We start from the raw sequence: 16,392 nt of genomic DNA on the forward strand, positions 1-16,392 counted from the left end.
GTTATATATATTTGTGGTGTTTTGGGACAGTTTTTTCCCTTGTAGTTGATTCCTGGTCTCAGCATGAAGTTTCTTGATATGATTTCAGTCTTCTTAAATTCATGGAGACTTGGTTTGTGGTCTACCACAAAACAACCACTTGTTACGTGGTTTGTGAATGTTTATGCGCACTTGAAAAGTATATTCTGATGCTTTTGGATATAATATTCTATATATGTTAAGACCATTTGGTTTAAGGCCAGTGTTTCCTTATGAATTTTCTCTGAATGATACGTTCATTGATGTAGGTTAGTTTTTGTTAAAGTCCCCTACTGTTATTTGTGTTATTGTCCATTTCTTTTTTGCTTGTTTGTTTGTTAATATTTACTTTATGCATTTAGGTGTATCTGTTGAGTGCATATATATTTACAATTGTTATAGCTTCTTGGATTGATCTCTTTGTTAGATAATGTCCTACTTGGTCTTTTGTTACAGACAGTGGTTTAAAGTATGTTTTGTCTGATATAAGTCTACTGCTTAGGTTTTTTTAATAAATTTCTGTATGTGTGGAATACCTTTGTCCATCCCTTCACTTTCAGTCTATGTTTTCCTTTAGATCTTGATTGAGTCTCTTAAGCAGCATATATAATGTCTTGTTTTTGTTTCCATTGAGCTACTCTGTGTCTTTTGATTATAGCACTCTATGTCTATGTACATTTAAAGTAATTGTTGATAGGTATGTATTCATTGACATTTTTGAAATTGTTTTCAGGTTTATTTTGTAGTTTTGTTTGTTAGTCTTGTTTTCTTCTTTGGATCTCTTTCCTTGTGATTTGATAACTTGAGTATTATGTTTAGATTCCTGTCAGTTTTTTGTGTTTTTGTCTGTTATAGATTTTTCAGTTTGTGGTTTCAATAGCAATCTGTCTATGGCTATTTTAAGTTGATGTGATGTCCTCTTTAGTTTGAATGTATTTTAACAATCCTGCGTTTTTATTCCCCTTCTATGTTAAATGTTTTTGACATCATATTCTAGATAATTTGATTTTTATATTTCTCAACTACTTATTCTGTCTATGGAAGAGATTACTAATTCTGTCTTTTAATCTTTCTACTTGCTTTATTAGTGGTTGGTCTGCCACCTTTACAGTGTATTTGCTTTTACCAGTGAGATTTTTCCTTCCCTGACTTTAATATTTTTAGGTGAGGCTTTTTGTTTTTTGGTTAGAGAAGTCCATTTTCATTTCTTGTGGAGCTAGTTTCATGGTACTGAACCTTTTAACTTTTGCTTGTCTGGAAAACTTTTTATCTTTCTTCAAACCTGAATGATAGCTTTGCTGAATAGAGTATTTTTGGTTGTAGATTTTTTTTCCTTTCATCATTTTAAATGTGTCATGAACATTCCCTTCTATTTTGCAGGATTTCTACTGAAAAGTCAACTTATGATCTTATGTACATTCCCATGTATGTAACTATTTACTTTTCCCTTGCTGCTCTTAGTACTCTGTCTTTAATTTTAGCCATTATAATTACACTGTTTTCTGGTGTGGTCCATTTGGGTAGATTCTGTTTGGGGCTACTCTCTGTGCCTCCTGAACCTGGATGACTGTTTCCCTTCCCAGGTTAGGAAAGTTTTCAGCCATCTTGTCTTCTGATATGTTCTCTGCACCTCACTTCTTTTTGAACTCCCATAATGCAAATGTTAGTGTGCCTGATGTTGTCTCAAAAGTATCTTAAACTGTTCTCATTTTTTAAATTCTTTCTGTTCAGCTTGAGAGATTTCTACTACTGTCTCTCATCTTGCTGTTCCAGTCCTCTATATCATCTTAATCTACTGTTGATTCCTTCCAGTATGTTTTTATGTCACTTAATTGCAATCTTCAGCTCTGTTTCATTCTTCTTTGTATTTTCTAACTCTTTTTGAAACTTCTTGCTGTGTTTTGCCATTCTTCTCCCAAGTTCTTTGAGCATTTTTGTGATTGTTATGTTAAACTCTTTACTGGATGAGTTCCTTAGCTCTACTTCCCTTAGTTCTTCTGGTGTTTTATCTTCCTCCTTTGTTTGAAACATATTCCTCTGTCTCCTCATTTTGCCTAACTTGCTGTTTTTATTTCTATTTATTTGGTATGTTGGTTACATTTCTTGATCTTGTTGGAGTGGTCTTTTGTAGGAAAGGTTCTGTGCCTCCCAGCAGCTCACTATTCTAGTCACCAGAGCCTTATGTTTCAGAAGTGCCCCTTATGTGCCCTCATAGGCCCTTCTGATACGGTGGGCTGATTGCTCTGAGTGGTCTAGTTGGCAGTGATGGTCCCTGGTCTAATTGACTGGTAGGCTTGGCCTTTGTGGATGCAGACTGCCGCCGGTGGTAGGCCCAGGTTATGAGGTGGCTGTACCCTGGGCTTACAAGGCTAGTGCTGGTCCACTGGTGGGCAGAGCTGGGTAGATCCTGATGTGGCTGGCTGGAGGGTTTTCACAGATGCTGTCAGCCCACAGATCTGCAGCTTTGGGACCAAGGGAGTCCAGTGGCTGATGCCTGCCCATTGGTGGGTCAGGCCAGGTCCTGAAGTTAGTGCCAGCCCTCTGGTGGGTGGAGCTGGGTCTTGGGTTCTCTGGTGATAGGTCTGGGTCCGTGGTAGGCTGGGGGAATCAAGGCACCTGGTGGTCTCTGTCAGCCTTCTGTTGGGTGAAGCTGTGTCCCTGCAGTTAGCTGCTTGGCCTGTGGGTCCCTGGGACTGTAACAGACTGTAACAGGTGGGCAGGGCTGGGTCCTGGCACTAATAAGCTAGAGGTAGGACTCCATAAGGGAGAAGGCAATGGCACCTCGGACATGACTGAAGTGACTTAGCAGCAGCAGCAGCAGGACTCCATAATGTTTCTTGCTGGCATTAGCATTCCTCCTGTTAGAGGGAGCTCTAAAATATGGTTGCCACTGAGTCCTGATTGCCTGCTTCTCTCTGGGAGGCTCTCCAAGATGCGCATGTGTGCCTGCCCAAGACAGTTTAAAATGACTGCTTCTGCCCTGTGTTTTGGAGCATGCAAATTTTGTGTGAGTCCTTTAACAATGGAGTCTCTGTTTCCTACAGCCCTCAGATCCCTTGAAAGTTAGCCCCCAACCTTCAAAGCTAAACATTATTGGCTCTCATCTTCCCATTGCAGGACTCTCTGGATTGAGGAGTCCAGTGTGGGGCTTGGACCCCTTGCTCCCTGGGGAGAACCTCTGCAGTTGTGATTATTCTTGTGTTGGTGGGTAGCCTACCTGAGGGTGTGGGTCTGGACTGCACCGTGTTCCCCACCTCTCCTGCTCGTCTCATTAGAGTTCCTTCTTTTATCTTTAGTTGTGGAAGATTGTTTCTGCTAGTCTTCGGGTTCTCATGATAGCCGCTCTGTAAATAGTTGAAATTTTGTTGTGCTCACAGAAGGAGGTAAACTCAGGATTTTCCTAGTCATCTTCTCTAGCCCACTGTAGCCACCAATGTTATTTTTTAATGCTTTGAAGATAAATATACATTAATCTTCAGATAAATTTTGTTTTTAAACTTTAGTAATTTACAATAGAGACAGCCTGTAATTAATTAAGAGACTATGACAAATTGATTTGGTTAAAGTAGAACAAAACCAGTTTCAGCAGTTTCGGTTTGTTTATTTTTAAATTACAAATTCTGTGTTCAGCATTTGCCTTTTGACCACTGATAACTTTAAGTCTTGTGCATTTTAATTGGTAAAGTTGCTTATTTCAAAGTAACAAAAGACATTTTCACAAGAACTGATTACTTATATTGGAGAAGGAATTGGCAACCCACTCCAGTATTCTTGCCTAGAGAATCCTGTGGACAGAGGAGGAGCCTGGTGGGCTGCTGTCCATAGGGTCTCACAGAGTCGGACACAACTGAAGCGACTTTGCATGCATGCATTGGGGAAGGAAATGGCAGCCCACTCCAGTATTCTTGCCTGGAGAATCCCAGGGACAGAGGAGCCTGGTGGGCTGCCGTCTCTGGGGTCGCACAAAGTTGGACACAACTGTTTTTCGGAAGCAGCAGCAGACCACTTGTATATGAAATTAAGTAAAGACTAAAATTTAGACGTTTAACAGTAAGAGCCATTGAATATTTTGACTACATTCTTTTCTGTTCTAGAAAATGGAAGTGTCCAAGTTGGAGAATTGTTACCTTGCAAGATTTGTGGAAGAACATTCTTTCCAGTGGCATTGGTGAGTACCTTTTTCCTTTGGTGTTTGATAGAGCTTTAGTGGTTTAATACTTCAGAACAGTGGCAAGATATATAAAGAGATACTGGCTAATGTTCTTTGCTCAAGAGTACCAGTTCCATCTATTCGTTCTTGCAGAGTACTCTCTTTGCTTCAGAGATTGATTGGTCTTTAAAACTCCTCTGTTAGGGTATTAAAGTATTCCTTCCCTTGTGTGGCTGTTGATGAAACCAAAACAAAATACTCTTAGAAATACTCTTTAAAATAATGTATTTAAAGAAGCAGAAGGATATGATGTTTTGGATTTGCTTTAAACCTCAGGACAAAAAGCCGGGGCTTGAGATAGATGAAATAAGATTGTTTAAATGTTGGTAATTATTGAGGCAGGGGATCAGTAAATGGAGCTAATTATACTATTTTATCAGTTCTTATGTATTTTTGAAATATCCCAAAGAAAAAGTATTTTAATTAAAACTGTTCCTAAAACACATTATGCATTCTTTAGAATGCAAATACATTTGTATGCAAATACAAATAGAAGCACATCTTATGTTAATATAAAATATCTAGCTAAATAGAGAATAAGAAAAAAATCAATATATCATATATTCTGTTTTAACTTCAAATATAAATAGGTATTTATGAATATTTTCATTTAGAATGAAGATTTTTCTCTGAGTATGGCTCTGCTGTTTAGAGTTCTGTCACATTTTATTTTACATCCTTACTATTTCCAGTTTTTCTTTAAAGCAGTGAGAAGGAATTACTGATCCAAAATGGCCACCTGACTACAGACTTCTCTTAACAGCTCTTTAATCCTTTCTTCTCCATACTTACTTAAGTAACTTTTTGTTGTCATTGATTCACTGTTTTTCAAACCATTTTCAAAACTTTAAGCTGAGTTTTCACGGGGGTAGGGGGTGGTATATCTTTTTTGGCCCTCATTTATTTAATATTTAAATCATCACTGTCAGTTTGTATATCAGTTTTTGGAGTAGGTGCTACATTCTTTTGATATATACTGCTCAATATGAGGACAGCCATTTCTAGAAAGTTGCCTGTTAACCATGTTTTTTTTCCAATATATAAGAAATTTTGTTCTAATAGTTATAATTATTGCGTTTGTCAGAATGAAATCCGAAAACAAGTGTGTTTTACAACTATGTAAAACAATTGAGTATTGATTTTGTATTGAAAATATTAGAGGCTCTATAACATGGAGTCAAATGGTTCTGTTTCCTATTTTCCTAGATAAAGCTTAATATTTCCAACTTGTTCATTGTTTATCAAAACAGAAAAGAAAAAAGTGCATTTAGTATACTCTCTGTTGTTAGTCAACATGTTTTATTTAGGGGAAGGAGAACTATGATTTATCCAGTTAATTTGAGATCAATTAAGAGAGCTTCCATTGTAATGGCTTTAAATGAGTTGGAAACCATAATTTTAAAAAATTACACATATAAAAGAACTATAGGAATGGACTATAGACTAGATAGCACAAGAAAAATCCTTAATGAGTTTCAGAAAGGGGGAGAGATGATTGTGGAGAAAAGACAGAAACATGACCGACCACCTTGTCTTGTGCTGTCTTAACAAACTACTGTTATGTGAGCTTGAGTAGAGTAAGCCAAACTATTATTATTATGTTAGCTTTTGTAATCCTATTGCTAAAACATTTTCCATTTACATTCCTTTTTCTAGTATCTATTTTCAGGTATTTAGTAATAAAGATAACTTTTTTGCCCCCACTTAAAAGGCTGTGTCTTACATGCATTAGCTTCCGTATTCTTAGCAGTGTGAAAACCAGGAGAATATGAAATAACTTGCAATAAAATTTTGGGAGAATATTTATATTTTCTTGTTGTGAGAAGACTTGTAGCATGTTTTATATATATATATATATATTTAGCTATTTAGTTAAGCAATGTCTTATTTATGCCTTATTATTATTTATCTTCAGGTTTTAAACTGGTCTCTAATGACAATTAAAATTTTATAGTCTTTCTGTAGAAAAGAAAATGATGTGTTGTATTTCTTTATTTGAACAGAAAAAACATGGACCTATTTGCCAGAAAACTGCCACTAAAAAACGGAAGACTTTTGATTCAAGCAGACAAAGAGCTGAAGGAACTGATATTCCAACAGTAAAACCTCTTAAACCTAGGGTAATTCTATGACCTTTTGAATAGTATAAACCTTGCTGCTATGTGTAATGAAAAAAATAATTATCTGTTATGCTAAGATTGAAGAGTAAGCAGAATTCTGTGTCATGTTCTCAGTTTAGAAGTTATCATAAACTTGTTTATTTTGAATTTCAGCAAAAGCTCCCTTTTCCTGTACCAAAAGTACCAAAGTACTGTCCAACTACAGTGAGGTTTTCGTAGCATTGGAGAGTCAGTTCCTGAGCTATAGGCTGGAAATAATTGAAAAGTCTACACATGTTCATTGTAACTCACTGTTCATTACTTTGGCTATAGTTTATGTCTCTGTTACTAGTAGCATAATCCATATAGTATACAAAAGGAAAGCTGTTAATTACAAATGCTTTAGCCTAATAAGTATTATCTTGATTGATTTTTCAGCATTTGTGATCTTAGTATGCCTTCCAGGGAGAAGTTTTATCCATTGCTCAATTGTCCACAAATTGACCACTGTCAGCTTGCTTACTTCTTTGAAACCAAGCAAGGGATCTCCTATGTTAGCTAATCTCTCCTTAATACCACCTGTCATGATATTTTATTTGCTAAGAATAAATCACATAAATACTTTGACTTTTTTTTTGAGAGTCATTTTAGTGTAGTAGTCAAAATTTGAGGCCTGATTTATATATTTTTGAAATAAACTGTTTTCAGTAGTAATAGCTTTTCCTAGTGATCAGATCAGATCAGATCAGTCACTCAGTCGTGTCTGACTCTTTGCGACCCCATGAATCGCAGCACGCCAGGCCTCCCTATCCATCACCAACTCCCAGAGTTCACTCAGACTCACGTCCATTGAGTAAGTGATGCCATCCAGCCATCTCATCCTCTGGTGTCCCCTTCTCCTCCTGCCCCCAATCCCTCCCAGCATCAGAGTCTTTTCCAGTGAGTCAACTCTTCGCATGAGGTGGCCAAAGTACTGGAGTTTCAGCTTTAGCATCATTCCTTCCAAAGAAATCCCAGGACTGAACTCCTTCAGAATGGACTGGTTGGATCTCCTTGCAGTCCAAGGGACTCTCAAGAGTCTTCTCCAACACCACAGTTCAAAAGCATCAATTCTTCGGCGCTCAGCCTTCTTCACAGTCCAACTCTCACATCCATACATGACCACTGGAAAAACCATAGCCTTGACTAGCCGGACCTTTGTTGGCAAAGTAATGTCTCTGCTTTTGAATATGCTATCTAGGTTGGTCATAACTTTCCTTCCAAGGAGTAAGCGTCTTAATTTCATGGCTGCAGTCACCATCTGCAGTGATTTTGGAGCCCAGAAAAATAAAGTCTGACACTGTTTCCACTGTTCCCCCATCTATTTCCCATGAAGTGGTGGGACCGGATGCCATGATCTTCATTTTCTGAATGTTGAGCTTTAAGCCAACTTTTTCACTCTCCACTTTGACTTTCATCAAGAGGCTTTTGAGTTCCTCTTCACTTTCTGCCGTAAGGGTGGTGTCATCTGCGTATCTGAGGTTATTGATATTTTTCCCGGCAATCTTGATTCCAGCTTGTGTTTCTTCCAGTCCAGCGTTTCTCATGATGTACTCTGCATATAAGTTAAATAAACAGGGTGACAATATACAGCCTTGACATACTCCTTTTCCTATTTGGAACCAGTCTGTTGTTCCATGTCCAGTTCTAACTGTTGCTTCCTGACCTGCATACAAATTTCTCAAGAGGCAGATCAGGTGGTCTGGTATTCCCATCTCTTGAAGAATCTTCCACAGTTTATTGTGATCCACACAGTCAAAGGCTTTGGCATAGTCAATAAAGCAGAAATAGATGTTTTTCTGGAACTCTCTTGCTTTTTCCATGATCCAGCAGATGTTCACAATTTGATCTCTGGTTCCTCTGCCTTTTCTAAAACCAGCTTGAACATCTGGAAGTTCACGGTTCACATATTGCTGAAGCCTGGCTTGGAGAATTTTGAGCATTACTTTACTAGAGTGTGAGATGAGTGCAATTGTGCTGTAGTTTGAGCATTCTTTGGCATTGCCTTTCTTTGGGATTGGAATGAAAACTGTCCTTTTCCAGCCCTGTGGCCACTGCTGAGTTTTCTAAATTTGCTGGCATATTGAGTGCAGCACTTTCACAGCATCATCTTTCAGGATTTGAAAGAGCTCAACTGGAATTCCATCACCTCCACTAGCTTTGTTCGTAGTGATGCTTTCTAAGGCCCACTTGACTTCACATTCCAGGATGTCTGGCTCTAGGTCAGTGATCACACCATCGTGATTATCTGGGTCGTGAAGATCATTTTTGTACAGTTCTTCTGTGTATTCTTGCCATCTCTTCTTAATATCTTCTGCTTCTGTTAGGTCCATACCATTTCTGTCCTTTATTGAGCTCATCTTTGCATGAAATATTCCTTTGGTATCTCTGATTTTCTTTAAGAGATCCCTAGTCTTTCCCATTCTGTTGTTTTCCTCTATTTCTTTGCATTGATCGCTGAAGAAGGCTTTCTTATCTCTTCTTGCTATTCTTTGGAACTCTGCATTCAGATGTTTATATCTTTCCTTTTCTCCTTTGCTTTTCGCTTCTCTTCTTTTCACAGCTATTTGTACGGCCTCCCCCGACAGCCATTTTTCCTTTTTGCATTTCTTTTCTATGGGAATGGTCTTGATCCCTGTCTCCTGTACAATGTCACGAACCTCATTCCATAGTTCATCAGGCACTCTATCTATCAGATTTAGACCCTTAAATCTATTTCTCACTTCCACTGTATACAGGAAAGCATTTCCCTATGGGACAGTTAATCATACTAGTAAAGTCCTTTGATAATAAAAAAGAAGTCAGTTCATCTTTGTTTTTCAGTCTATGAATATTTAAGGGGAGGATGGAGAAGCTTGGACAAGGTTTTATTTAGTTTTCCCTGGTAACCTGCCAGATATGTGATTATGTTAACTTTAATTAGCCTACATAAACTAATTAAATCTTTGGAGGCAGTATAAAGTAGTGAGTTGGAAAGCTGGCTCAACAGTCAGACTGTCCAGATTTACCCCTGGCTTCTGTTTTCTGTAAAATGGTGATAGTAGTTATCTGTCTTGTGGAATTATTAAGGGAATTACATTAAGTTTATCCATCGTGATCTCTCAGTAATTTTGTTTTTTAATTGGAGAACAATTGCTTTACAATGTTGTATTGGTTTCTGCAATACAACAATACAAATCAGGCATAGTGTGTGTGTGTATATCTCCCCTCACTCTAGAGTCTCCCCTCCCCACAGGGCTGGGCTTCCTGTGTTACACAGCAGCTTCCCACTAGCTCTGTTTACACATGGTAGTGTATATATGTCAGTGCTGCTCTCTCAATTCGTCCCACCCCCTTCTTCCCCTACTGTGTCCACAAGTCTGTTATCTGTTCCTGCCCTGCAGGTACGTTCATCAATAACCATTTTTCTAGATCCCATATGTGTGTTAATAAGTGATGTTTGTTTTTCTGACTTCACTCCATGTGTAACAGACTTTAGGTTCATCCACCTCAATTCCACTGACTCACATTCATTATTTTTTGGGGGGGCTGAGTAATATTCCATTGTTTACATATACCACAGCTTCTTTATCCATCCATCTGTAGATGGACATCCAGGTTATTTCTTTAAAGAGGAGGTTTGTATACTTAAAAAAATTAATCTTTAAGAAAAAGCCAAGTAAAAACTTACTTTACGATAAGTAGTTTTATTTTCTTGCTCTTTAAAGTGCTGTCCATAGAGCAGTAATAGTAGCACTGTTTTGGAAACTTGTTAGAAATGCAGAATCTCAGGTTCCTCCCAGACATAATAAATTAGAATCTGCATTTTAACAAAATCTTTGAATGAATCATCTGCATATTAATTGGAGAAACAGTGTATTAGAAGATTTTAAACATCATAGTATGGGCTTCCCAGGCACAGTGGTAAAGAGTCCGCCTATCAGTGCAATAGATGCAGGAGATGTAGGTTCCATCCCTGGTTGGGAAGATCTCCTGGAGAAGTAAGTGGCAACCCACTCCAGTATTTTTGTCTGGAGAATCCCATGAACACAGCAGCTTGGCATGCAGCAGTCCATGAGGTCAAGAGTTAGCTGCAACTGAGCACGCGTGGTGTGCTCACAGTGCTCCCATTTTTGGAGAAATTCAGGCTGACTCCAGGGACTACAAACAAAGTATGTCTCTTTCTCCTCTCAAAGTCGCTTTGTCATGTCTGTAGCCATTCCTTCTCCAGGGGATCTTCACAGCCCAGGGGTCAAACCTGGGTCTCCCACATTATAGGCAGTTTCTTGACTGTCTGAGCCACAAGGTTATCTCAGAGCTGCCCAAAGAAACTGAGATCCAGGAGAAACTACCACAGTAGAAGAGCAGGAAGTTGCTGGGGAGCCCATGGCCTAGAATCTGAGAACCTGCCACCTTACAGTTGAGGGGGTCTCCTCACCCTGAAAGGTGACTCCTTAAAGATGAGGGTCTTATCTGAAAGTACATATCCCTTGTTTATCACAGCAGAGGCAGGAACTGGGGTAAGCTGCAGGAACTTGGAATGAGCTGAAAGTGGAATGAGCCTGTCTGAAATTGGACAAAAGCCAGGAGGGAGGAAGTAGGGAGGAGGCACGGAGATTTGAAGAGGTCCAGAGCAGAGGCTCTCAGAAAGCACTAATGGAAAAGATAATACTCTTTCTGAAGGTGAGGGGGCCACTTTAAAGTGTCCTGTGTTTGAAGTGATTAGTGTAAGAATTGAGGGAGTATAGATGGCAGCAGCAGGCCTCCTGGACACGTGTTGATTTAGAGAAGCAGAACAGGAATGTCTGTGTAATCAATTTCGTTGCTTTCATAATGACTAGTTTGAAAGTTATTTTCTTGTTTTCTATTTTTTGAAAGAGTTTTTAAAAGATTGATGCTTTTTCTTCCTTAAATGTCCGCATGTATTTAATAGTAAAGGCAGGCATCTAGGCCAGGGGTTTCCTTTGTGGTTCTTTTAATAATAGAGTCATTAAAAAGAAGTAAAAGGCTATTGTTGTAATGGGATGTAATGTTAATATGCAGAAAGGTTTCATATTTCAACAAACAACTCATTGAAATATAAAAATGATTAAAAGATTCTTAAGAAAGAACAGCACAAAATATAAAATATTTAGGAATTAGTGTTAGTCACTCAGCTGTGTCTGGCTCTTTGTGACCCCAAGGACTGGGGCTCACCAGGCTTCTCTGTCCATGGAATCCTCCAGGCAAGAATACTGGAGTGGATTGCCATTTCCTTCTCCAGTTTAGGAATAAACCTTATAGTAATAAAGGTGGAAAACTTTCACAAAGAATACTTTAAAAAACTACTGAAAGACCCAAACAAACATGTCTTCTAATGGAAATATATCACATTCTTAGGTAAGTAAATCTCAGCTAAATAGAGATTTTAAGTTGTATATGAATGTAATGTTTAATTTTTCCAGTTAAAATGTAGTTTAAAAAAACAAGCTGAATCTAAAGCTCAAATGGAAAAATACACGTGTAAGAATAACCAGAAAAGATTGAGAGAGAAGCACAATAAAGTAGAGTTAACCTTTGTTGTTTAGTCGCTCAGTTGTGTCCAGCTCTTCTGCAACCTCATGAACTGTAGCCTGCCAGGCTTCTCTGTCCATGGGATTTCCCAGGCAAGAATACTGGAGTGGGTTTCTGTTCCTTCTCCAGGGGATCTTCCCAATCCAGGGATTGAACCCACATCTCCTATGGCTCCTGCATTGGCAAGCGGGTTCTTTACCACTGAGCCACCAAGGAAGCCCTTACTGCATATTAAAATATTATAAAATCTCAATATTTAAAAAACGAGTATTGACACATGCAGTTGAAACAGTGGAACACTGCCGCGAATCTCGAACGCGGCAGTTCAGAAATAAGCCCAAATGCCAAACAGAATATGATAAAGGTGTTGTCTCCGTTCAGTAGGGAGAAAAGTCAGTAAAGGATGGTGAGACAGCTGCATAGCTATGTTAGAAAACAAAAAATAAAGTTGAGTCCATATGTCACTCCATACATCAAGATAAATTCCAAATGAAAAAAAGTTTAAAAATCTTAAAAATGAAACCATGAAAGGACTAGGTAGAAACATGGGAAATTTTTATTTTACCTTGGTGTGAGGTTGGACCTTGCTAAGTGACTACAGATATGAAGACAGTAAAAGAAAGAGTAAGTTAAACTGCATTTAAATAAAAATTCTGCATATCAGAGGACACTTAGACAAGGTTAAAAGAGATATATTGTGGCGGAAGGGTGAGGCTAGTCTATTAAAAAAAACTACTTGAAGTTGTTAAAAACAGAAAAAAGGCCAGTAACCCAATAGATATGTTGACCAGGCTTTATAAACACACCACAGAAAAGGCAATACAAATAATTCATGATGATACAAAAAGATGTTCGTTTTCACTCATTATAGGGAAAAAGCCAATTAAAAACCACAGAAAGAACTGTTTTTCACTTCTCTCATCAGTTAAAAAAAAAACAAAATTTCACTATCATACATTGTTGGAGAAACTATGGGAAAATAGGGAAATACATCCTGAGTGGTGGGTTAAATGTTTGTAACACTGACAGAAGGCAATTTAGCAGTGGCTGACACAATTTACAGTTGTATTTAAAAATTGCATATAAATACAGTTGCCTAAAGTTTCTTTTTAAAATTATAACTTTGGGAAGAAGATCATTTTAAGGACTCCTGATAAGAGAACATTTAAAATATTTTCTTGAGTTTTGTTTTAATATATTAAAAACTGTTTTTGAAAACTAGTTTTTTTTTTTTTTTTTTTTTAATTTGTTTACAGCCTGAACCACCAAAGAAGCCATCTAATTGGAGAAGAAAGCATGAAGAGTTCATAGCCACAATAAGAGCAGCTAAAGGCCTTGGTCAAGTGCTGAAAGAGGGTGGCAAACTTCCCCCACCTCCTCCACCGTCTTATGATCCTGGTATATGACATATTTTGACAGAAAGTGTTTATATGGGGACAAAATATTGATAGTATTGATAGAATTCTTAAAAATTTTAAGATATTATTGAATTTAATTTATAATAGTTGAACTTGATGAAACATAATCTTGGTAAGTTTCCTATAAAATAATGGTGATAGCCCAGGCATTTAGGCTTATGAAGACATAGCAGTATTCAACATGAAATGCATTATATTTTTATGTCAGTACTTTGATTTAAACTTTTTCTCTCAGTACTTTTTGTAAGGCATTTAATATAATTTAAGAATTATTGTAGTCGTGTAGTGTTAGTCGCTTAGTCGTGTCCAACTCTTTCCAGCTACATGAACTAGAGCCCACCAGGCTCCTCTGTCCATTGGATTCTTCAGGCAAGAATACAGGAGTGGGTGGCCATTTAGTATTTAATATAATTTAAAAATTATTGTAGTAACTATTAAATGTTCCAGGAAAACATTTCAATCATGCATACTGTCAATTGAAATGTAGACATTCAGTAAGATTCAGATAGTTACATTGCTTAGTTCTTTGGTATTGTCTCATCTAGAAAGGGGAATTAAATAATTTGCTTCTGAAAATGTGTTATTCTAGTGGGATAACCACCATATAAACAGATACTACTAAATTTGCCCTAAATTCATGTATTTTTATATTTTCTTCATTTGGTGGGTAAAAGTTGATTGTTTATCCTTACCAAAAGCAAGGCAAGATGCTGGCAACCATATATGAGATAATTGAGATACTGAAAGATTTAAAATAGCACCATTGACGTATTGCCATTGGGTACAGAGTAGCCTCAAGAAGTACTTATTTTAATATAGCAAGTTAGCTGCTTTAAAATTGTGTTAGTATTCTAGATTGGGATTAATTTGTTAGTAAAGGGAAAGTTAGATATGATCCTTTATAACATTTTATTGTAGAAGAGAGGTTGATAAGCAATTTCTATAAAGGGCTTAGGTTAATCCAAAGCCATAAGGTCTCTGTTGCAGCTGCTCCTTTTTGCCACTGTTTGTAGAAATCAGCCACAGAAAATATGTAAATGGCTGTGTTCCAATAAAATTTTATGAAAACATGTTGCAAGCAAGCTGGATTTGGCCCATGGGCCCTTGTTGGCCAGTCCTGTTTGAGTCTTAGTAATTAACTTTAATGCTTTGAGTAACTCTGAAATGTTCTATCTGGGTGTGAGTCTCTTCTATTTCTACCTTAATTTTCCCCATGAAACTGAATTCTCTCTTTGTTTTAGAGGTGTTTGTATATTTTATCTGATTGAACCAAAATGGGTATATTTCTCATGTTTGCATAAGTCAATGAGAGAGAGAGTGGCAGTTCTTCAGGATAATTTGAACTTTAGAGATTTTTTTATCTCTTAGCCCTAACAAAACAACTTCTTTGTTATTAGAGGTTTTAGATGTCTTTCAATAGTTAGCAGAACAAATTTCTGAGCTTGAGATAAGTGTAAATTCTAAAAGGCAAACTCCATCTCAAAAAGTAAACCTTTTGAAATAAATTGATTTTTTTTGTGTGACCTTGCTAAGTTATATTTATTTCTTCTCTATATCTCATAGATTTGAAATCTTTTACACTGCTACAAAATTTGTTTTTTTCTGGGATAACTTTAAGATTTAATTTTATAAGAAATTTTGTTTATAATGTGCATTACATTTGGGAAGCATATTTAATCTTTGAAGCATTTGCTGTTTCTTAAACTTGAATTAATTATGTTAATGAGATATATTTTTATCACTTGTTCCATCTGTTGGGACCTCTAAAGAAAATAAAACTGTATAAAGTCTTTTACATTATTTCTTGACAGCTTTCATCTAACCAAAATTAAAGATTTTAACAGATGAGCCCAATTTTTAAAGTATATTTTTAATGTAATGTGTTATTACTACTTAACCTAGTCTACCATATAAAAAAGATATGAAGATATGTATGATGAAAACATATAGTATTATAGAGGCAAAAATGAATTAACATTTTTCCTTATTTTTTTGTAGTGAGGATTTATTGTTTTTCACCCCTCAAATTTGATTCTAAGCTGGAAGAAAATTGTGATGTAGCATGTGCTAGCAGACTTTTTTTCTTAAATGTCTTTACTAAGTTCTGATAAGTCAGGTTGGGTAGTTATAAAGAAAAAAGTTTTTGCTTCGCAAACAGGGTGTATATGTCTTAAGTTACTGTTTATAAAACTTATAATTCTTTATGTCTCTGAAATTTCAAGTATTTTGTTACTAATCTGTTTCTTTTTTCTATTTTAGACTATATTCAGTGTCCATATTGCCAGAGAAGATTTAATGAAAATGCAGCTGATAGACATATAAATTTCTGTAAAGAACAGGCAGCACGTATTAGTAATAAAGGCAAATTTTCTACTGATACCAAAGGAAAATCAACCTCTCGGACACAGGTAATCCTTGTAATCATTCCTGCAAATAAATAACAAGGTGATTTAAGTTCACGGTTTTGTGTTTGTTCTTTACAGAACGTTTAACTACAGTTTTCTCACCTGCTAAAATTTATATATTAATGTTACAAAGATTTAGTAAGAAATTTGAATGGCTATTTGAGAACAAAATTTGAAGTAGACTTGATTTAAAGAGGTATTAGGGAAAAATGGAGAAAGGGTTAAAAATCACTACGGCAGATTCAGAGGAAACTAGAGGGGTTAGATGGAGAAGGAAATGGCAACCCACTCCAGTATTCTTGCCTGGAGAATCCCATGGACGGGGGAGCCTGGTGGGCTGCCGTCTATGGGGTCACACAGAGTCGGACGTGACTGAAGTGACTTAGCAGCAGCAGAGGGGTTAGATGAGTGAGAAATTGGCAGTAAAAATTCATGTTTGAAAATCATGTGAATAATGAATATTTTCATGTGATATGTGAGTAACATATTTCAGGAAATGAAAGCATAGGTTCAGATCCAGACTTCTACTTTTGAACTTTTAGGCAAAAGTGACGTTAATATATATGTAAGCCTTTATTTCTTCACCTGTGAAGTAATCTGTGTAACTATTGTGAGAAACAAATGAAATGATGTATGTGAAAGCAGTTAGAGAACCATAAATCATAAGAGAA

General features: G+C 36.8%; 1 protein-coding gene across 1 annotated transcript in view; it reads left to right on the forward strand.

Annotated features, from left to right (window-relative positions):
• ZC2HC1A (zinc finger C2HC-type containing 1A) overlaps positions 1–16,392 on the forward strand; it is a 54,383-nt gene that overhangs the window by 11,492 nt on the left and 26,499 nt on the right. Inside the window, exons 2-5 of the mRNA XM_027561239.1 lie at positions 4,113–4,186; positions 6,232–6,348; positions 13,155–13,296; positions 15,576–15,724. Coding sequence (XP_027417040.1) covers positions 4,113–4,186; positions 6,232–6,348; positions 13,155–13,296; positions 15,576–15,724 — 482 coding nt within the window. The remainder of the gene's footprint in view (positions 1–4,112; positions 4,187–6,231; positions 6,349–13,154; positions 13,297–15,575; positions 15,725–16,392) is intronic.

This window comes from Bos indicus x Bos taurus, chromosome 14 (assembly GCF_003369695.1).
Source record: "Bos indicus x Bos taurus breed Angus x Brahman F1 hybrid chromosome 14, Bos_hybrid_MaternalHap_v2.0, whole genome shotgun sequence".
In the NCBI taxonomy this organism is placed as follows: Eukaryota; Metazoa; Chordata; class Mammalia; order Artiodactyla; family Bovidae; genus Bos; species Bos indicus x Bos taurus.